This window comes from Melanostigma gelatinosum (assembly GCF_949748355.1).
Source record: "Melanostigma gelatinosum genome assembly, chromosome: 5".
Taxonomy (NCBI): domain Eukaryota; kingdom Metazoa; phylum Chordata; class Actinopteri; order Perciformes; family Zoarcidae; genus Melanostigma; species Melanostigma gelatinosum.
The window spans coordinates 15,707,534-15,730,146 of NC_136638.1; the positions used below are offsets into that span (position 1 = coordinate 15,707,534).

Here is a 22,613-nt window from a genome sequence, read left to right on the forward strand (position 1 = left end):
CAGACCTCAGACCCCAAGCCACAACACCATCCCAGAGTGAAAGCCCAGCACCACATCACCAGAGAAGAGAGGAGCCATTTCTTTGCACCTGGGAAATATGAAGGCTCTAATGGAAAAATCCCGACAGGTGACTGCTGTAAAGAAGACCAGAAGGTCCCCTGCTGCCCTGAAGACAAAAAGCCTCCACCTCAAGGCCCCACTGTGACCTTTGGCCCCTGTGTATTCTGCAGTGGCTTCCCTGGTGTGGACCCCAAGCTGGTGCGCAATGTTGAATATATCACCACCTGTTTCCGAGAGCAGAGGGCCACATGCGCCAAAGGGGCAGAATGGAAGAAGATTGCCAAGGTGATGGACAGATTCTTCATGTGGATCTTCTTTATCATGGTCTTCCTCATGAGCATCCTCATCATCGGCAATGCACCGTGATGCTTTTTGAAAAATATTTGGCTCAGTGAACTCTTTTTGGTCAAATTAAAAAAGTCAAAGGGACTATTAGGTTGTTTTTTTTACAAACAGGTATGTTGAAAATGATATGGACTTTGTGGCTTTTCAATTATTTATAATAACGGGATAGATTACAGTGATGTGAAAATATACACATTTTACTTTTACTCTTTTGGCCATGTCCATACATCACAGGCTATATTCTTGAATATTAACATGTTGAAACAATAATTTCTTGCACATGATAATTGTGTGTCCTACATAGCAACATTTTGTTCTTTGGTCTCCATCTAAAACAAAAAAAACGGGCAGAGAACTTATAATAAAAGGCATATTGTTTGTTATTGTTTTCTGCTGCCTGCAACTCTGCATGCACTGTGGCTACTTTGCTTCCTCAATCTTTACCATCTCTATGTTAAAAGCATGTTGTAAATGTGCAGCTTGGAGCCATCCCCATCAATCGTGGCTTTGATGTACAGGTATTTCATCATCTGACCATTGAATACAAGTAAGGGGATCTTCAATTAAGTTAAAATATGACCATTGGAGACGGCACATGTCTTATTCACAACTGTGAAATCAGACTCCTGGAGCTGAGAGGCCCAGCGTCAGTGCACACTCAGGACACACGGAATCATTTCTCTGGTCAAAATCATCCAGTGAATAGTTAATGAGCAAGCTTTGTTTGTAGCACAGCCAGGACAGAGAGGATGTAAGTTAATACGGATCATCAATTATGTAACACAACGTGCACACTCTGACACCCACCTCTTCCAAAATCCCCATACCTTGAATTTGGAAAGACAGGTCAAGTTAGGTCAGTGTCTGTCTGTGTGTGTGTGTGCGTTGTGTGTGTGTGTGTGGTGAAAAGAACAGGAAGAAATGAAGAACAAAAAGGAAGAAAAGGAAACTGTTGTGGACACCAGAAGTGGAAAGTAAACTGACATAACACATTAACGCATGTTGCATTTATGAACATGACGTATTGCTATAGATTTCATCTTCCTTCCCCATTCCTATATATAGAACGACCCACTACAGTAGTTAGGGAATGCAACAAACAGAAGATTCAGAAAGGAGTCCGAATGGTAAAAAAAAAGAAAGAGAGAAAACAAGAATGTTTGGTAATTATCTTTCACAGATTTTTCCCCACAATACCTTATGTTTTCAGTAGAGGGTGCTCTTTTCCCACATACACTTCCTGTGGTGGATGCCCCAGAGCTTACTGTTTGAAACTGCATGTGGCAAAGTGAGTGCACGATGTTGAATATATCGCCAACTGTTTCCGAGAGCAGAGGGCAGAGAGGATGCAGAATGAAAGAAGATTGCTGAGGTGATGGACAGATTCTTCATGTGGATCTTCCTTGCAAGATCTGCGCCTCGGAATTATTCCCACTGTCTTTTCATCATCTACTCAACATTTCACCACTGTGAATTGGAAAAAAAGATGAATATGCTATTTATTAGTCCTCCATGTTACTGCATGGCAAGAGACTATACGTCTTGCTCACTGCAATTCCATAATTAAACCTGGAGGCCATAAATGAGAGTGGGCTCGTGAGTACAAAATGCTAGGGCAGCAGGCAACACGTCTGTGGTTGTTTCTGTGGAGTCTCTCCAGTGTGGGCTCTGTTGAGCAGAAATCAAATGGGCGGAGGAATCATTGTTTTTATGCATGTGATTGTCATGCTGAAGCACAATGCATGTGATATAAGTGAGAATATCTTAAATGATCTCTCTGCTGACTGCTGCATTGGTGTCCATTAGTGCTCAGTGAGCTCCAGGCCCCGCAACAGGCTGTAATCACCATAAGATAAGATACGATAAGATAAAATAAGATAATCCTTTATTAGTCCCTCAGTGGGGAAATTACAGGATTACAGCAGCATTGCTCACAAGTAAATACAATAAAAGATAAAAATCAAGTAATACAATAAACTAAACAGTAAACAGTAAAACAGTAATAAAATAAGACAGTAAAGAAGAGTATTAAATATACCAGTATGTACAGAATATACAGACGGATCAGGTAAATACTTAAACGTATTGGACATTGCACGGATTAGATAAGATATTGCACCAGGTGAATGAATTAAAGTGTTAAAGTGTTCGTGTTCAAGTGTTAGTGGTCTTGTTAGTGGTTGTGCAGCCTGACAGCAGCGGGGAGAAAGGACTTGCGGTACCTCTCCCTCAGACACCGGGGGTGAATCAGCCGGTGACTGAAGGAGCTGTGCAGAGCTGCCAGAGTGTCCTGCATGGGGTGGGAGGCGTGGCTCATCAGGGATGAGAGCTTCGCCATCATCATCCTCCTGTCTCCCACCACCTCCACAGTGTCCAGTGGACACCCCAGCACGCTGCTGGCCTTCCTCACCAGTTTGTCCAGTCTCCTCCTGTCAGCTGCCGCGATGCTGCTGCTCCAGAAGACCACTCCATAGAAGATGGCTGATGCCACCACGGAGTCGAAGAAGGTCTTCAGGAGTGCTCCCTGCACCCCAAAAGACCTCAGTCTCCTCAGCAGAAAGAGTCTGCTCTGTCCTTTTTTATAAAGAGCGTGAGCGTGGTCAGTCCAGTCCAGTCCAGTTTATTGTTCAAGTGCACACCCAGGTACGACTTCACGACCATTGGGGGTCAGGAGAAGTGTGAACCATGTAATTTGGACAGGCGTAGCAGCTCAGGCACTGAAAGAAAGACTGCATTATCTATCACCACTTAGATTTAGAAACAGAACGGGAAAATGACTGTGATGACAATGTATTTACCACCAGGGTGGAACAGAACCAAGTACTTTAATAAATGACCATTATCAGCACCATTTTGAAGCACTTGTGGTATTTTATACAATACCATATATAAAAAAATAATAATAATATATATATATATGCTCTTAGAGGGCCCATTTTGCATAATGAGTACTTTTACTTTTCATTCTTTGAGTGGGCTACATTTCACACTTTAGTCTCTATTTTATTACATGGAAGAGATTTCAATTGTTGTTTTGGACTCTTTATTGGACTTTGAAAGCATTTGGACAATTATGCAGGTAATGGTCAGTGACTGATTTTAGGGAGCGACATTTGTAGTCTGGAACTAAAACTTTGATTTCATTTCACTGTAACATTTAAAATAGGTAAATATGCAAAACTGACGTGAATCATAACCATGCTGCTTTCAATTGCATTGTGTGTCTGGTGTAAGTTTGAGTTTTACATCGACAGACGTTAGCTCAGATGGAATAATTGGGGAGTAGAGTAAAGTAGAGGGGTCCTATCCACCTACGCCTGTGTTTGGATAACGTTCCCTTCATGGACCCTTTGAAACAACAGCTGCAGGCAATCTGCAACAGATTTAGGTTTATGTATAACTCTCCATCATTAATATGTTATTAGCTTTCGTTTGACATAATTGTCTCTGAAACTGTATCAAGCCCACAGTGTACCAGACAGTGAAGGACATCCGGCGTTTTAAGGCGATTCATTATTTTATCCGTGAAGAACAGGACCTTGAAATGAGCATGCGGTTGCCATGATGACGGGAACACGCTAAACCAAAGGGCTCCACAATGTTGACGGACATTCAGAAAGTTTGCTTTTAAATTGGGACAAAAGCATTTTTTTAAACAAATTAAGATACTCACAGGAGCAGAGGGGGGTTTATGTCCACATCTGTGGAGAGGAGGCGATCCTTCGCCTCATAACGGACACAGATTATTCATGGTGAGTATTTATGGGCAGTTAAAAACTTTCCGTTGAGTCAAAGTTAACGGAACAACCAACGGTAGTACTTTTACCGTTAATAAATGCTTGCGTCGGTAAATATGAAGAGTGCATGACACGTGCACATATGTTTGTAGGAGAAAATAGGACACATCTGCAAGGTAACGTAACGTGATTTACACCGACACGTGTTCTAGTTTACCGCTGTATTATTCACGTTAATACGGTGAGTCATACAAAGATGGCCGACTATAACTCATATCATTATGTAGCCTACTAGTTGTGTCTAAATGTACACCATGGCTTTACATGTTTGAGTGTGTATAGATGACATTTTGCAGTAATATTTATGGCTGGACATTTATTCACGAACAATTCATTTAGGTTATAACAAACTAACTTGACCCAATCTGCCTATAGATGTTACTTAATTACCGTAGAGTCAAGTGAAAGTCAGTTGTATTTGTATTATCCCAAATCGTAAGTTTTATTTTGAGTGTTGAACTTAATTTCTTTTTGCATTTTTTACGCCCTCAAAGTAAAGATTTCATGGTGTGTTTTCAGCTGTCTGAGAGAAAATACATCTCTGAGAGGATGGTGAAAAATAACAACACTGGAGGGCTTCCCAATCGCTCTTCCACGTGCACGACAAAAAAGCCTGCAAACAGCGAAGACCTGATACCGGTAGATAAAGCAGCCGACCACAGCATCCCTGCTGCTTCTCCAGAGCTCCAGACCACTGGCCAAGGTCAGCTGGGTTTTCCAGACAGAGTCTACCTGCTGGCGTCAGTCATCTTCCAGAATAACCACCTGGAGAAGCCTGCTGCCCACCGGTTGGTGAATTATGGCAAAGAAAGAGGGCTCCCGTTACCTGAAGTCAAAGATGAGGAGATGCACCGTACAGCGTATGAGCTGGCCTTCAATACACTTAAATGTGAGTATTGACTGGTAAAGTAAAGTTTGTTTTGATTCATTTCAGGTGCATCAAATTGCAAGTAAAGCCCCTTTGATTGGCAAACAAACAGCCATTTGGTATGAATAGCCCTTGGCTTGGGAAGTTAATAGGCAGAATTAAATATAGATAGATTGATTAAGGGTAAATAGCTGAGAAAAATGCTTAAATGACCAGGGGGGGATTATGTGTGATGCTACAAATCAATCTGGCCCATAATCTGTCATCTGGGAATAAGGTGGGGCCGAAGTCACAGGAGTCTGTAATCACTATGTAAGGGAGGGGAGTGCAGGAAGCTGGCTGGAATTGATTTAAGGCATTCTCAGTGGCTGGAGAGGTCGTGTAGCACGAACACCCTCGTAGCCACAAATGATTTTTTTCCAGCCTTGTTGCAGTAACCTATATTAGCTTTACAGCTGTAAGTCATATTACTTACATCACCAGGAGGACTCGATTGCTGAGGATAATACGAAAAGAGAATTTAGAGATCATATTGCTACAGCATTGTTTTCATCCATCACCCTTTCTTCTCTATTAAATGATGCCTTTATAGGGATGAGAAGTTTGCTGTTGCTGTTAGTTTGCTCAAGAGCTTGAATTTGAGCTCTGCTTGAGGAAAATGATCTGCTTGAGCTTAGAACAATTACAATATGCAATATGCAATTTTTTAAGCAAAGGATGAGCTGAAAATGCCATCGTTGGCTAGTTTACAGGATTATTGGCAGATATCTAGAATGGTTACGTTATCCCTGATCTCTACAGGGATTATGGTATAACAGATGAAAAGAAGTAGGAGTTTTCCTGCATCGGTTAAATCAGTTTCCGTTGCCACAGTTGTTGTATTTGTATATCAAATTGACAGAAAATCATTGTTACACAAGAAGAGCGGCCCGGTACTGATTTTAAACTTCGGTTACACAAACACATGATTGCCGACTTGCCTTGATCAAATACGTATTTTGGTCACATGTTCGATTCCCTCGGGCTGGCTGTGTGGTGAAATTGGGTGCAGATGAAATGACACAGCCTGGAAACCAATGTTAATCTCTCCTCTTCCTCCTCCCACGAACAGCCTGACTTTTGGTGCACAAATTGATCTGCTAGTGACACACACACCCAACGCTTGCAGTCACACACACACACGCACACACACACACACACACACACACACATAGAGGACACATTTGTGCACTGCCTTGGAATGACTGATCCAAAATTGAGCTTAGGTCAGTTGTTAACCCAAAGAAAAAGTGCTTTAGCAGCAAAAAATACGCAGAGCAAAATGCCAATGAGCTTTGGTATTGATCTTGTGATTATAACTCTTATCTGCTTAAAACAAAAAAGACGCTCAGTCAGTTCTGCATCGGTTGCTGAGGACACCGACTTATCTGTTGCTGTGGTTGTCGGTCAATACTAAAATATGGAGCGGGAGTTGGTGATGTTTACCCTTATGTGGATTCGACATTTCATCGACAAAGACAAAGCTGGAGTCAAATATTAGCAGTGAGTCAAGTTGTTTTTCGCCTTCCCTTCTCTGCCTCCTCCTCTCTTTTTTCATTATCTTTTATTTGATTTCTTTGACCTCTCCTGTCTCTTTAAAAAGTCTTTTTTCACACGTGAGTGACTGTCTGATCACTGACCTAGAGAGAGTTTATGTCGTCAAGGTTTAATGCCTTGTTGACTTGTCTTGCCTTGTGTTCTCAGTGCTCAGAGTATAGTGCCGATGTTATGCATGTTATGTATTTTTGTTTGAATTGTAACTGGTAAGAGAGGAGTTGACCTTGTCGCTGGCCATGAGAACCCCCCTCCCCCCTCCCTCCTCTTCCCTCTTTCTTTCTATTGGCTACTCCTCTGAGTATTTCTGCCTCATTGTCCACACTGTTCAGCTGGGCTGCCAAACGTCCTTGTCAGATGACTGTGGCAGCTGTATCCTCTGTGTGCAGCTAGAAAGGTTCTTTGGACCACTTTGTTTTAGGCTGGATTTAGAGCATGAAAGAGGGAAAGACAGTCTTTTTTTTTGTCCTTGACCACAATCAGAACACCGACTATCTGGATGCTCCAGCAAATATGAAATTATGCAGGCGCATGATATGTAAGATAGATTTGCCATCTATCTCAAAGGTAATTGCATAACGTATGGCATGTACCTTTTTTGGCCCTTCCTCCGTTAGATTAATGTGGAATCGGGTGCACTGATGCGAGACATTGTGAGACAACTGGTTGAAGAGAAGTGGAGCCTGCATTCGGGTGTGGCTCTTTCACTCAGGATTTGTTTGACTACAGTCACCATCAGTCACTGCTCATTGTGTAACACCTGGGTGAAAGCCACTAAACACACAAGCTCAACACAGGTCCTGCGATCACTAGTGCCTCCTGCTGGTGTCGGATTTATTTCTCGTTAGACTGATTTTATGTCACTTTCTTTTCATTTCCACCTCTGGAGTCAGGAGTTTGTATTTAAGAATTTCTGTCTTGTCCCACCAGTAAAACCCAGGCACTGTCTGCTGTGCAAAGATGTCTCTTGTAAGTGATTTATAGCAGAATTTCCTCTGTGTTTTACTCAACCTGCTGTGTGTGATTTATAGCATGCGCAAGACTATGACCTCTATACTTAACCATCATGGCTCCCTCGGGGGTCTGTGCTACTCTGTGTGCACTGTGGTTATCTCCTCGGGGCTTATCAGGCCTTCTGCAGTAATGGCCACCATTGTAAACCCCATTGACCTGCACCTGCTATAAATTAGACCACTGCTGATGATATGCTTTGTTTCTTCAATTAAAGATAAGCTCTATTACGTACAAACATTTACTTTGTGTGTGTGTAACTGCATGCACATGTGTGTGTTTGTCCTGCCCTACATGCTGTCTACCCAGCATGTACAGATTGGCATGATTTGAGATGTTGTGATAAGTTAACAGCAGTGTGTGCGGTTTCCATGGTGTCTCAGGCGAGCGGGGCTTACCTCCTATTTGCAGCTTAAGAGGTGTGCCTGTCAGGAATAAGAAGTACCTGAGAAGGCAACAATGTGTGTAGTAGACACATATACATGCACAAGCACTTTAATGTTGAAACCCTGGGTTCTCACACTTACACAAACCTCATTCCCACCTTTTAATTGCTTATCTGCAGCAGCACAATGACCCTTTCTCCAAACTCACTGGAAACACAACCATCTCGGGGAAATTATAATTTTGCCCATTTCCAGTGCGTAATGAGCAAACACTACCTGCAGAGTGGCTTTGGAAGCAGCTTGTTGTTTCATCCTGATATGATAAAGTGGATAGTGTTGCCGGCTCTCTTATCTCCCCACATATTGAAGAGGAGAGCCCACTTTCCCCAGATTGGAATGTGAAGGATACGCCTGCATGTGCTTTTATGTGTATTTCAGAGAGAAAGCATCCCGCAGGCCAGCGGAACAGTTGCTGCAATCACGATATGACAGCCATAAAAATACTCTATAAAGCACACATACTGTAGATATTGGATCGGCAGCTCTCACCACTTTAAAGGTCATAGTTACCTTTTTTCAGACTACTGTCCAGATTTGATTAAGAAGGTCAAGCAAAGTTTAATTGTACAGCCTAAAAACCTAACAGATGATCGACCCAATTTAAGTTTTGTAATTCATCCTGTCGGTTATAATATAAAAGTGTAAGATAACACAATGTCCATCATGTCACCACTACATAATGTGCAAGTAACCTGTGTTGAATAAAATCAAGAAGATAACAATTCATACAAACACTGTCTAGTCTGGTATGAAACACATGTGTGCCTGCTATTTGGTTTCACTGTTCAGATGAAGCCTGTTTATTACTTAGGATGTCATTAATGCCATTAGTCCTTGGATTACACACACCCACTCACCACAGACACAATAAATGAAAGAAATGAGGCAAATGAAGAATCAGATTAACTCGAATTAAGCACCAAATAAGCGGTTAATCACGGGAAATTAAACCCTCCATCGAATTGAATTATCTTTTCAAATTAAATCACGATCATTTGCGGTGCCTCTAGGAGCCTCTCTTGCTCGTTGTCTTTATCTCTTTTCCCCTCATGTTCTCATCATTAGACATGGATTTGTCCTTAGTAACATATATCTTACCAGCTAATGGATATTAGTAATTTCGTGTGGTTCTATTTTTCTCCAAATGAAAGGGCCTTGACTGGTTTCTAGGGATAATTAGACCTTGATATAAAGATGGCAGTAATATGCATCGTTACTCAGACACATAATTGGTATTGGAAATCCACATTACCACATTTCCATCCTTCTACCTAACCTTGTTTTACCTCTCTACCACTTCATATTTCTGCACAGATCAAGAGCTGCTGGAGGACATTATGATTGACAGCTACTTTTCCCTCACTCAGCCAATGGTAAGTGAGTTAAATAGGAGCAGTATTCTTTAATACAGCAGTAGTTTAAGAGAAGTAAACATGTCTTTTTTCCCTTGGTGTGTATTGGCATTATATGACAGAGAGGCACATCTGTTACTGTCAACTTGCTGCTGAAACTCAAAATCCTTTTGATGCTGAGAATAGCTTGACTTGAGTTTTGGAGTTTACCGTGCTATCACTTAGTTTATAGCTTTGTTTACCTCGTGCTGTTCTTCTAAACTCTTTGGCTCACAATCCTCTACTCAGTGCTCCAATATTCATGTCCTGCTGTTCGTACTCCGCACAGGCTACTCTTTGTTCTGTTCTCTAGACCTCTAATCAGTAACAGTTGTATTGATGTTCTACACTAATACTCTCCTTTAATCAATTCAAAAAGCACCTTGTGCCTTTCACATTCCCCACCTTTATGAGTGACAGTCGCTCCCGTTGTAACACATCTAAAAGGTACTATGAGGCCGGGCTGTGTCTTTTCCGTGATTCATTTTCTCAAGCAAAACTCCCCATTAATTAGTGATGAAATAAACAACCCCAGTGTGTTTGGATGATGTGGCGTCTGAGTGTATCCTGCACAGTGTGTCCTATAGAACCAGTGTGCTGAAAGTTATCAGTGATACTTGAGCTGCGTCGTCGTAAAAGAAAGATTTTCAGCACAGCTGTGTACCTGCGGCTGTAGATGAACTCTCTGCTACTGAAATGGAGAGGTATCCTCTGGAGGAGATTGGCATGTACGTTTGCCCTACTTTTATTACTCCACATAAAAGAAGCTGCGGAAAACGGAGGGTGTTCGAGCTGCTTCTCTTAACAGTCTGGATGGTGATAAAACATGCACAGCACTAGTCATAGCTGATCGAGAATGGAAATGAATGAAAGTTATGAAAGCAGGAGGTGATGAATGTCAGAAAACTGAGCTGTCATGGAGTGTAAAGATTGTAGACAACCAATGTCTACTTCAGAGGACGCAAACATAATACAGACACAATAATCATGTGTGTTTGAAGCAAACCCCCCCCCCCCACCTCCTCCAACCGACACAGACATATACACACACACACACACACGCACACACACACACACTGTAGCCTTGTGAAACATGGCCCTGGGTGAAATGAATGGTTCTCCCTATGTGTTGGTGGCAGGTCGTTACTCTGCATCCAGACAATAAAGCCCAGACACAATGAGACAGTCTTTAGAGCTCACTCTTACCTCCTTTTACACTGCTGCCATCTATAAAGTTCAACCTTGATAGCGAGAATAGGTGGCCTAGAAAAGGGGGGTACATGTGGGTATTGGGGAACAAATTAGAATAAAGTTATAGATAGGCTTGCATGCCTGAGGCGGATTTGACTAGACTAGAGAGAGAAAATGAAGCCTAAATCCTGTGGAGGATGGAAATGAATGGCATTATGGATGTGAAGCAAGCATATTGCGGTAGGTACATTGTGACATTTGACATGAAATAGGCCCGAGCCCCATGAAAAAGGAGCCATATGTTCCACTACATCTAGAATCTTCTTGAAAATAGTTTACAGAATAGTTTGCTCTGTGTAATGTAAAATAAATCAACATGGTATTGACTGAGAATAAATCAATAGAACATATTAATGTTGTGTATTCGATAAAACTCATCTGATGTTTGTCTCATATTCCTTAATTTAATTGAACCATTGCATTTAGCATCAAAACCAGCATTATTTTCAAATGCAGCTTATTCGCTCATAAGCTGGATATGCATCTGACTACACAGTAGGCATGTTTACTGTAGGTCTATTTCCCACCATGGGAGGCTGTTGCCAGGGGACTTAGTGACTGGGAATGTCCCCACACCCAAGGGTTTACCTTGGTAAAGGGCAAGTGGAACTTGAGGTAGAGAAGACGAGGTCGAGAGGAAAAGTCGAGTGCTGCAACCTGTTTCTGAGACTAATTTCCTAGCTGCAGAATGAACCCTGGTAGCGTTCTAGCTTCTCGGCCCATTAGCCCAGTAGTGAGGATGTTGCAAGCTGTTGCTGCGGTGGAACACCATCTGTCACTAATGCGGCTGGTGCCCTCCCACCCTCAGGGACAGAAAGGTGGAGAGTGAAAAAGAGAGAGAGATAGAGGATAGAGAACTGAATGGATCGAGGTAATTGTAGAGGAGCGATAGAGACATAACTCTTCTTCCTGTGTTTAATTAAGGCAGCAGCGGGGTCATGGCAGGACATCCTTGAACTACTGTATGTGTGTGTGTGTGTGTGTGTTAGTGTGTGAGTGTGTGTGCGTGTGTGCGTGTGAGTGTGTAAGTGTGTGTGTGTGGATAATTTAGTCTCGAACATACAAATAAATTGTATCACTGCACTGCACCCCTCATTAGGTTGTCAAAACAGCGCAATCGACTGCACTGTAACCAAATGTCAGGTTGTGTTGGTTTCATGTACATTCTGGATTTGTATATGCAGCTGATTTTTGAGGCATTCACTCATTAAAAGCTTGTGTCTCAGTCATGTTAATCAAAATTATACATTTGTCTGTCAGGCATGTGGCCTCTCTCCTTGGTCCTCCTTTTTCTTTGTTCTCTTGTTAAAACAGAAGTCACCAATTAACTGTACTTTTTGTCCTCGTGCTCCAGCCAGATGATCAGATGAGCCTCTTTGCCGTCATGCTCTATGACTTCCAGGACAGAAAGTTCCTCCCACGGGAACGCCATGGGGAGGAGGAGATCGTACAGGAAGTCAAAGATGTGGAGAGCTACTTCCTCAGGTAAGGAATGAAAAAAACAGCAGGAATAAGGAAAAAAAGGAGTGGATCCATAAAAGGGAATACAAATTGAATATAGAAGAGGTAAAACATTTTTTTCTTTTGTTGTGTGTAGGTTTAAAACCAAGCTGGCAGCGTCTCTGGCCCGCTGCAGAATCAAACACGGTCTCTTGTCCATTGAGCATATCCTGCCAGAGAGTGTAAAGAGCAAGCAGCAGAGATCAAGCAGTCTTCCACTTTACGCATGGGTCAACTCACTGAAGAGCAGGTTAGCTGAGCACACACACACAAACACACACACACCACTCACTCACCTACTCAGAAGCAGATGACATACACCTGTACATGCACACCTGTACATGCACACCTGTACATGCACACCTGTACATGCACACCTGTACATGCACACCTGTACATAAACCCAGGAATGCACTGTAAGCTAATGTAGTGCAAGCATCTACACACAGACCTTTAACTTGGCGTGCAGCCCAATGTTTTATAGACTAGGTGCCTTGCTGACATCCAATTAAACCACTGGACAATGTGTGTGTGTGTGTGTGTGTGTGTGTGTGTGTGTGTGTGTGTGTGTGTGTGTGTGTGCTAATGCGTGTTCTTGCAGGCACCCTGGCAGGCTGATTCAGTTAGGTGTAAATCCTGCTTCTGTGAACAGATTCAATCAGCAACAACCCTCAGCAAGCTCTAGGACTGTAAAGGTCACCTGTTGTGACTAGTGGTCTGTTTGTGTGTGTGTGTGTGTGTGTGTGTGCGTGTGTGTGTGTATCTTCATGGCTTTTACAGCTCGTTTTACTTCTAAAGTCGTTTTAAAAGGCCACATAGAAATTGTACACACTATTATTATCTATGATGACAGTCTTCCTCTTTATCTCACCTCTTACCTTCTTCCCTCCTTCATACCTTATCTGGGGCTTTCCCTAATCTGCTCTCCTCGCTCCTCTCCTCTAGCGTCGATGACGTCCAAAGTGTCCTGAAGAGTGCGGGCTTTTCGCAGGTGAAATCGATTGGGGAGCTGGAGGGCCAGACCTTCTGCCAGGATCCCCACTGTGGGGATATACTGGTATTCCCTGCTCAGCTGAAAGCTCAGCTGTACACCACCAAGCTGCTTAGCGACCACAGACTCATCGTACAGGTACAAGCTTCACAGAGAGAGGTTTCTGACGAGAGCATCCTCCTCCCCCACAGACTTTAATATGGTTGTTGAAATCTGTTGTGCGCCATCAATCTTCTCTGATATTTATGATTTCACTTCGGTAATGGACTTGCTCACATTGATTATAAGACTGAGTTCCCTCATGCCAACTTAGATTAGTTTTCCCAGATACAAATATTTCACGTCAGTTCTTCTCGTCCAGTCATATGTCACTTTGAGCCATAAATAATCCTTCCGTCTGGGAGGGGGAGAGCGGCTTAATCATTTCATTTCTACTCCATTAAAGTCAAGCTGCCATGCAAACTATAAGCACCACAGCACCACAACACAATTAAATTGGATTTTGCAGCCAAATTCAATCAAATATTCAACACCACTGCCTAATTAATCACCTCTCCCTCTTTCCATTTTATGACTCTCCATCACAGTTTCTCTCCCCTAGTTTCTCTCTTTTCAAATGGCCTTGGTCCTCTCCACCCTGGTGACACACCCTGTAATCTGGATATCAACTCGAGAAACTTGAGCCAGCCCAGTGGTTCCACAGGAATACGTCCGGCACTGTTTCCAGAGGGGACCCCATTGATTGAAGGACATCTTTCTTGTAATCTGACTGCACTGTTATTCTTCCTCTCTTTTCCTCCTTTGCTTCCTCTCCTCCTCTTACCTCCCTTCCGTACCTGCTTGCAACAGCTGCTCCAAACTCCCTCTCCTCTCTCATCTATTCCCATCTCAATTCTATTTACCAGTATCCGACAGTGCAACTTTCCCTCCTATTTTCTCTTATCTCAGTTTGTGTCTCATCAGTTTGCAGAGTGTTGCTGCTCTGCAGAAACCTGTATCTAGAAATGTATTTTATTAAAGTCTGTCTCTTTATCGAACTGATGCTTTCACTAAATGTGTCTGCAGGATAAATCTTGCAGCCTGGGCCCAAATGCGGTGTGCGCCCTGCTACCAGAGGAAGGAGATGTTCTTATGTTGGGCTGCTTCTCTGGCCTCACCGTGTCCCACACTGCCTCCCTGATTGCAGAGAAACACAAAGCCAACAGCAACGTTAAGCCCACAGTCTACGTTTGTGTCAGTGACCGTACAAACGCTCAGAGGGAGGAGCTGCAGCAGGCTGTAGCTGCCATGGGCTCCAAGAGTAGGCATAAGAAGGATGTGTCCACGAGGGCAGTATCTGTTTGTGTCTTTGTATGCGAGACAAAAGAGATTGAATCAGAGGAAACGTGGTCTATTTACTGTCTTTGTTTTAATGCCACCATAAGCGATGTTTGTCTTCATCCATCTTTTACTTCAATGAAAGAGAGAATGAGAAACTGATTATTGCCTGTTGGCGTTGGCACACTGATCCACTATTTTTCAAACTGACTGCTCTTTTTTAGCAAATAGCTTTGTGAGAATACCTATTTCGGTGACGTGAAGTGATACAATTTGAACACAGTTTTCAGTGAGAAGATTTGGGGTAATCAGGCAGAGAGTATTGGTCGAAACATTGTCAGTTGCTGTTGTCAGCAAATTCTTAAAGACTTATATCCAGGCAGTGCACTTAAAAGCAAATTGTCTGCTGAGATTCTGAGTTGTATGTAAATACAGTACTGCATGCTGATAGTGGCTGCCAACTCAGCTAGTCATTAGGGAAACAATTGAGTACATGTAAGAAAGCTGACATTTCAATAATTGCAAAAGATGCCTTCAGACAGGGTATTTTCCCACGAAGAAATATAACAGGAAATTGTGAGTAGTGTTTAATCATTGAGCGAATGTATATTTGTGATTATTCAGGATGTCATTGAACTCTATGTGTGTTCTGCTCAGACGTGAAGCTGATACCAGAGGTCTTCCAGTCTTTGGACAACAGAGACAAGCGACTCCAGAGGTTGCGTGTCATCCTGTTGACCCCCAGGTGTTCTGTGTCTGCGGTCAGCAATCCGGTCGAATTCATACTGCAAGAGAATGGAGGTAAATAGCCATCTATGAGGATTTCAGAAATACATGTTATAATCGAGTGTACATTAAGCCTCAGATATACATTCAGATACACATTTCCTTCGCCCCCACAGACGAAGGAAACTCCTCAGAGTTCTCAATTTTCTCTGCCCATCCGTGTAGTTAGAAAATGTTGGATGTGCACGCGCACAGTTGCTTATGTAAAACCCATAACCACCTGTAAACAGATCCGCCAATAAAACAGAGATTCTGCTCTTTTTCTCAGACACAGACCTGCTGCAGGACTTATCCCAGAGCTCCATAGCCCAGAGCAAACTGGAAGCTCTGGCAGCCCAGCAGAGGAAGGATATCGATCACGCCTTGAAGTGTGAGTGTTGAACCACCTGCTCTCATGCTGACAAGCACACACACACACACACACACACACACACACAGCATATGAGCTCAGGTGTGAGCGCGTAGCCTCCCTCACCTCTCTGACACAATGAACCTTAGACTTCCTAAATATCTGCTCTCGTGTGCATTAGGCTGACGCCTGTGGTATCGTGATCGTCTGAGTGTTAATTAGGAATGCTAATGTTCCTCTCCGTCATCCACAGTCTCCTGCAGTATTCCTTGCATAGTGTAAGCAAGTGATTAGCAACTCTCCTTTGTATTGCATATATTCTATAGAACTGAATATGACAGAGGGACCATAGACTGAATATGAGGGCCCTACCGTGTCAAGTTACATCATATTCTGTACTATGCAGGTGTCACTGCCTTCCTGCCCAGTCGTATTGTTAGCCTCGGTCTGTCTTGTATTGTTCAGTGCTTTTCTTTCTGCGTTGGTCTCGGTCGTGTCCATCGAGCTGTTGGAGTATTTCTGTTCGGGGCAATGAAAACCAGCTCCTCTAATCACACTGCCATCCATCAGCCCTCTTCTACATTTTTGTAGATACTTTCTAATAGGACTGTTCATTAATGGTGGGTGTGTATCGAGTATTTTACCTTGCTTGAGTCGATAGTCCCATATCACATAAGCATGCGCATAGACAGTGCTCACACAGACGGATACTAACATACCTCCATAGCCCTTAATGTCCCAGCTGTGAGGTGGGTGTGTTGCAGAACAAGACATCTGAATGACAAATGTTACTGCCTCAGTCCTCTTCTTCTTCTGTTCCGCTTCCTTCAAGCAATAAATCACATTTGTTTGGAGCTGATTTGCCACATCGGAGAAGGTTTTATTTGTTATCAGCTTGGCGTTAATTGTTTCTGTCTGGCTATAATTAGTGGGAAAGAAAGAAATCAAAGCTCAAATGAAGGAAATCAAACGACCGATAGCTTCACAAATCTACAAGCCAGCAGTTGAATGAAATGAGCTATGTATTTACGCAAACGGTAGAAAAGAATTAACATTCAAGGTCCCATTTCTTCAAAGGGAACGCTTGATGAGGACGACTCAGTTTGAATAATCACATTTAATTGTCATAAAATGAGAGGAAGAAACTTTTGACTGAATGTGTGTGTGCTTGTCTGACTTCCTGCGTTCATTGAACATGAAATGAGTTTAAGATTGTGGCCCTATGTCAATAAATCAGCTTTATGTCTTGGTATTATGTGTCACATATTATTTCAGATGTATTTACATTTAAAAGGGTAATATGATAATAATATAATGAAATATACTTGTAACACACAGAGGTGGAGTATTCATATTTACGTAATTGTTGATACAATGCACATATTTCTTTGTATAGTCTCTAAGGTCTTGGCAGTGGTGTACGCTACCTGTTCATCATACAAAGAGGAGAATGAGGAGGTGGTGAGCAGAGCGCTGGAGCAAGCCAAGGCCCGCTCAGAGCAGGAGGGGGAACCAAAACGAGCAAACTTCAGGTCAGCCTCAGGTCTCTGTACCGCAGTACCCTGGTGCACCTGCTGCATCTGTATCTGTCATTGTCTTTCTTTGTCGGTTTGCCTCGCTGTCTGCCAGCCTGCTCGGTTGTTTGGCTGTTTCCCTACAGACAGGCTTATGTCAAAGTTTCAGCACACCTCAGGTAGAAACTGGAGGAGAAAACATCATCAAAGGTGCTCTTTAATGTCTCAAAATGCTGTGAAAGGGGCAGGAACAAAATGCATTTCTCAGACAGCTTCCCTTTCAGACATTCTTTATATTTCTCGAATAGATTTTTATTTTTATTTTTTGTGTATGTGTGTGTGTGTGGTTTGAAGAACTTAAGAGTTGAATTATACCATTCATGTAACCCTGAATGTACCAGGACTGTCTCCTTCCTGAATTTAGCTGGCCGTGCTGCTGATGCCTCAGGCTACCATAAATACAGCACAAGTATAGTTATTGGTATGGCTCACACTGGCTTTAATTATTACGTAACTCGTGGACTTACATTCATTTACTTACTGAACTAGCATGGCTCATGTTTTCTGTTTCTGTACATGTGTGTTTCATCTAGGCTTAGTCCATCTCCGTTCAGCATTCCTGACCATGCCGATGGTCCAATGACAACACACCCCTTCTTCATGCTGGAGCCCTCAGAACAGAGGAATGGCTGCTTCCTAGCTGTCCTCAGCAGAGAGGTTAGCATCACTTAAACAGAAACCTCACAGAGCAAAGCAGTGCTTAACCCTCAAACAACTTTGTTAGTTAGGGTAATTCTAGTTTATTTCATAGTTTATTACACAGTTGATTACATAGTATACATACTATAACATTTTATATTACATTTTTATAGCATGTTGTGACTTTTTATGATATACTTTACGATGATTTTTTATGAACATTTTATCATGATTTTATGACGTACTGTACTATGACTTTTTTACAAGATTTTTGCGACACATTCTCTAATGTTTCTAGTTTGTCTGAGTTCAAAGGGCATACTATACTATGACTTTTGTCATGACAGTTTATGACACAGTAAAGTATGACTTTTTAATGACATTTTAATAGCATACTATGACTTTATTATGTTTTATGACATACTGTACAATGACGTTTTGTGATGTTTCTATGGCTTTAAATGGCATACTACACTAACTATTTCATGAATTACTATATAGCATACTATACATTTACTTTTTTATGACATACCGTTTTAAATTACATTTTTATGGCATACTATTGGCCCACTATGACATTTTCTATGCCTTTTTCTGGCATATGACTTTTTCAGTTTGACATACTATATAATTACTTTATTATAACATCCTACACATTGACCTTTTTATGACACACTATAGGCTTTCTATTACAATTCAATTTCTTTCTATGATGTTCCATACAGTGTTTTTTAATGACTTTTTTGGCTTACTATGACTTTTGTATGACATACTATAATATGAATTTTGAATGACATTATTTTTTAAACATACCTTTTGAATGCCTTTTTTATTTCTTTGTATGATCTATGACTTCTTTTCAGACTTTTTCTGATATGCTGTAGCATGACCTTTTTATGACTTTCTTATGACATACAATACTGTGACCCTTTTCTGACTCTTTTCTTGAATACAACACTTTTTAATTATATTTTTTGACATATTCTACGATGACTTTTTTAAGTTTGGATGACATACTATACATTGACATTTTTATGAAATACTATTCCATTACTTTTTCATGACATTTTCATGGACTACTAGACTTCATTTTAACATTTTTTTCGGCATGATTTTTTCCATGCCATTTTTATGGCATAATATTTAACAATGGCTCACTAATCACATGCTTTATTACATTTTCATGGCATACTTTACGATGACGTTTCATGACATACAATAGTATTACTTTTTATGACGTTTTTAAAGACAATCTCTGTCATGAAATGTTTATTTTGTGACTTTTTTATGGCATAATATAGTATGACTTTTTGTGACATTTTAATGGCATGCTATGCTGTCGTATACGTCTCAGGAATGCTTTGAGGGATTATCTTCAAATTTGGCGTATGTTTGTCTTCTTCATGTAGAAACAGATCCTGTTGAATATCTTTTTTTCGTATTGGTAGAAGGGGGAAGGTAAGTTGGGAACCGGGCTACTGAAGTTGAGGTTAGGTGAAAATGAGCTGTCACAGCCACTTGATCAAACATGTGAGACAGAAAAAAGTAGAGGAGAATTAAGGTCAGCCTGCGAGAAGAAATGAAAATGTTGGGTCACAGACGCAGGTGTCTGGTCCGAGTCTAATCTGCAACTAGAAAGAAAGTGTGAGATGAAGGAGCAGAAAACGACGGGGTGAGTGGGAATGAATTCTGAAATGAGAAAAAATAAGCTGAAATAGAAATCAGGTAAGTCAGAATGAGATGAAAGGATGAAAGGAGTGAAAGGGTCGATATTACGAGCTGCAGTTCGAGCAGCAGGAGAGAGAAGAGAGTCTTGGATTTCATTACACAAAAGAAACAAGTAGGAATATACTTTTTTGTGTGTATGAAGACATTTTTTAATTGGACACTAGAAGTTTCTTTGAAGTGATTTTAGTTTATTGTAGCAATGTGTGTTTCTGAATGGAGCGCTCTGTTAGATTTTTTTATGAACATTAGTAATTGAGAAGCGCTCTGTCTTACTCTGTTGTGTTGTCTAGTCACAGGTTTCATTGCTTCAGTGAGAGACTCTCCCAGTTTTCCTATGTTAACCAAACTCACTCCCCTTTATTGTTATTTTTTGGTGGTAGTTAAGTGATGCAGTAAGTCCGTTACAGTAGGGAAGCCCAACTCATCAGCAAGTCTCATCAAGTCTGTGTAGCCAGGCTTCCCCACACCCTCATAATCCACATAGCCGAGTTTACGACGTACTCGCTTACATTATGAAATCTGCTCTTATGCTTATGATTCCAGTGCAGGGATATTAAGCCATTTTACCCCCACCGGATGTGACGGAGTGCTCTGGTGTCTGTTCCTTTCTGGCCATCCATCATGTTTTATACCTCCGCAGATAGGAATGAAAAGATAATCAAGGCGCTGTAATGGGGCCTCATACAGGAATTTTTTTCTCCCCACCGCCAATAAACTCAGCTCATCAAAAGTTATTGTGGCTCTCCGAAAAGCACCATAAAAATAGCAATTATATCAGTGTTTGAATGCTGTCTGGCTTAAATCGACTGTCATAGTGGCCCCCAGTAAAGGTCTTTCTGAGAAAACCATACGGAAACAGCTGGGAACAATAAAGACAGTCAAGTAATGTGTTTCTGGCCTAATTCCTAGAGGAAGCAGAGTACATCACAGGTGGACTTTTCCCTTAAAGTCCCCAACCTCTGAAGGAAGAATTGGACAGTAGTAACATGGGATTCATACCCCTAGACTTTTCACTTTGATTTTGTTTTGCTGATTGTTTAGGGTGCGTTTCATACATTTGGGTGTGGTTGTCAAGCTAGAATGGACGTCGTGATTTTGGACGTAAGTATTGAAACAGAATGGGTTCAGCTCCAGCGTGCTGTGGCAGCTAAATTTGGCAAAGTGTAGAAGGAAATGAGAGATTTACAGAGTATGGCATAGTTGGTTCGGTCTGATGAGATCTGAAGAGGAAGAGAGATTTACTGGGGTGAGTGGGAAGAAAGGGTAGCAAAGGAGAGTGTCTGTTGAATAATTCAGCGCCCCCTGTCTGTATGAGTTTGCATCAATGAAGTCCACCAAAGACTGCATTACAGTGGCGCTTCTGAAGCCTGTTTACCTGTGTGCACAGAGTGCATCAACACAAATAAGGACATGTGCTAAATGTGCTTTCACACATTACAGTGTGACCACATACCTGTATACAGAGAATTACAAACACATTGTACAAACACATACATATTTGTAAAGCAAGCACTTAGTAGCAAAATACACACATAAACCCACACAGGCTGCATGTCCCCGTAGTGTACACTGTGCTTGTGAATAATTCAGGTGTTGAGGAGAGCAGTGGGCTGCTGTGAGGGCTGTTGCTGAGACAGCAGGTCAGCAGCAAGGACATGGTGGCGCTCTCCTCATCTTTTCTTTTACCAATATTACATTTGGTGGACAGCACAGACCATTCATTCTTTTTTTCTTTTTTTTGTTTGGTATGGTAATAAGTATAGTAAACAAATGTGTTTTTTTTAAAGTATATCCATAACATTTTTTCACCCTAAAAAATGATTCGGTGTCTTGTCTTACAAAATACAAGCTCTTGCTTTGTCACTTCTCAACAGCCTGAGCCAGTCGTCAAAGAGACACCATATGAAGTGCTTATCAGAGCAAATGCCAAAGGCATACTGGACAGGATCGGCTCCAAGCAGCTCACCACCAAAGAGCAGCATAGACTCACCAACAGGACGACAAAAACAACCCATGGTCGCACCGCTCAGCCCCATCTCTCTGCCAGTGTTCATTCCAGAAACCAAGAGACCATGGGCAGCTACAGTACTACTTTGCGTGGACATCAGGAATTTACTAACAGGCGGCAGTCATCAGAAGGTGCGCATGAATACTTTAGCCCGATATTTCAAGTCAGTCGTATGTAGTAACAGGAACATACAGCTGATTAAAAGACATTTTGGTAATTTTGCTTAGTTGCTATCTTGATGAGAGTTAGAGTTTTTGTAGGATTGATAGCACTCTCATGAAGCTACAGACAGCTACAGCTAAGCAAAGCTGACCATCTCCTGTCTGTAGATTCGTGTCTACACAAATATAGGTTTCAATCCTCTCATTTATTCGGGCAAGAAACCAATAAGCATATGTCCTTCCAAAATGTCAAACTTAAGTTTTTGGTGAAGAGGAGTAGCAAGAACTACATTAGTTTGAACAGAAGTAGTTCATGTAATGTCTTGTATTGCTATTCCTCATCCTCTTTTCTCAATGTGTTCTGTACTTTGGTCCAAAAATATGTTCCTCTCCCTTCCGACCTCCATCTCAGTGCTTTTGTCCTTCAGGAAAAGCCAAAGAAATGTGCCTGCAGCCCTCAAAGAACACAGTGTCCAGCTCCTTCTCGTCCTCCAAATCAGAAAGCAGCGCCCCCAAGAAAAGCATCACCGCTGTGTTAAACACAACTGCCCGTCCTCCTGCTCCCCCGCTGGCCCGTCCCCGCAGACCTCATCAAGAGGTGCTGAAGCCTGTGGCGCTCGTCCTGCCTCCCGTTCACTTTCCCGACTTCTTCCCACCTCAGCTCGGCCGAACAGGATGCAGCACAAGCTTACACTACAAGTGGAGGCCCCCACTTCAAAGTGTACACCTCCCCCGCTCCAGTGGGGGTCTCTCCAAGGATGCGTTGGTCAAATCCCGGCCCCTGTTTTGAGCTCACCA

At 42.0% G+C, this 22,613-nt stretch overlaps 2 protein-coding genes across 2 annotated transcripts in view; both read left to right on the plus strand.

Annotated features, from left to right (window-relative positions):
* The window catches only part of LOC306777868 (neuronal acetylcholine receptor subunit alpha-9-II), a gene marked incomplete at its 3' end in the record, with an annotated part of 3,974 nt that extends 3,548 nt beyond the window's left edge, over positions 1–426 (plus strand). Inside the window, 1 exon segment of the mRNA XM_079269175.1 lies at positions 11–426. Coding sequence (XP_079125301.1) covers positions 11–426 — 416 coding nt within the window.
* Positions 427–4,751: 4,325 nt separating this feature from the next.
* On the plus strand, positions 4,752–22,610 carry LOC306777869 (putative methyltransferase NSUN7; the record flags this gene model as incomplete). The annotated part of the gene is made up of 12 exons (XM_079269176.1): positions 4,752–5,091; positions 9,435–9,493; positions 12,117–12,247; positions 12,360–12,512; positions 13,208–13,391; positions 14,319–14,553; positions 15,228–15,371; positions 15,625–15,726; positions 17,102–17,237; positions 17,813–17,936; positions 21,521–21,785; positions 22,244–22,610. The coding sequence occupies 12 exons, from the start codon at positions 4,752–4,754 to the stop codon at positions 22,603–22,605; spliced, it is 2,235 nt and encodes a 744-aa protein (XP_079125302.1). The 3' UTR covers positions 22,606–22,610.
* Between the last annotated feature and the right edge of the window lie 3 nt (positions 22,611–22,613).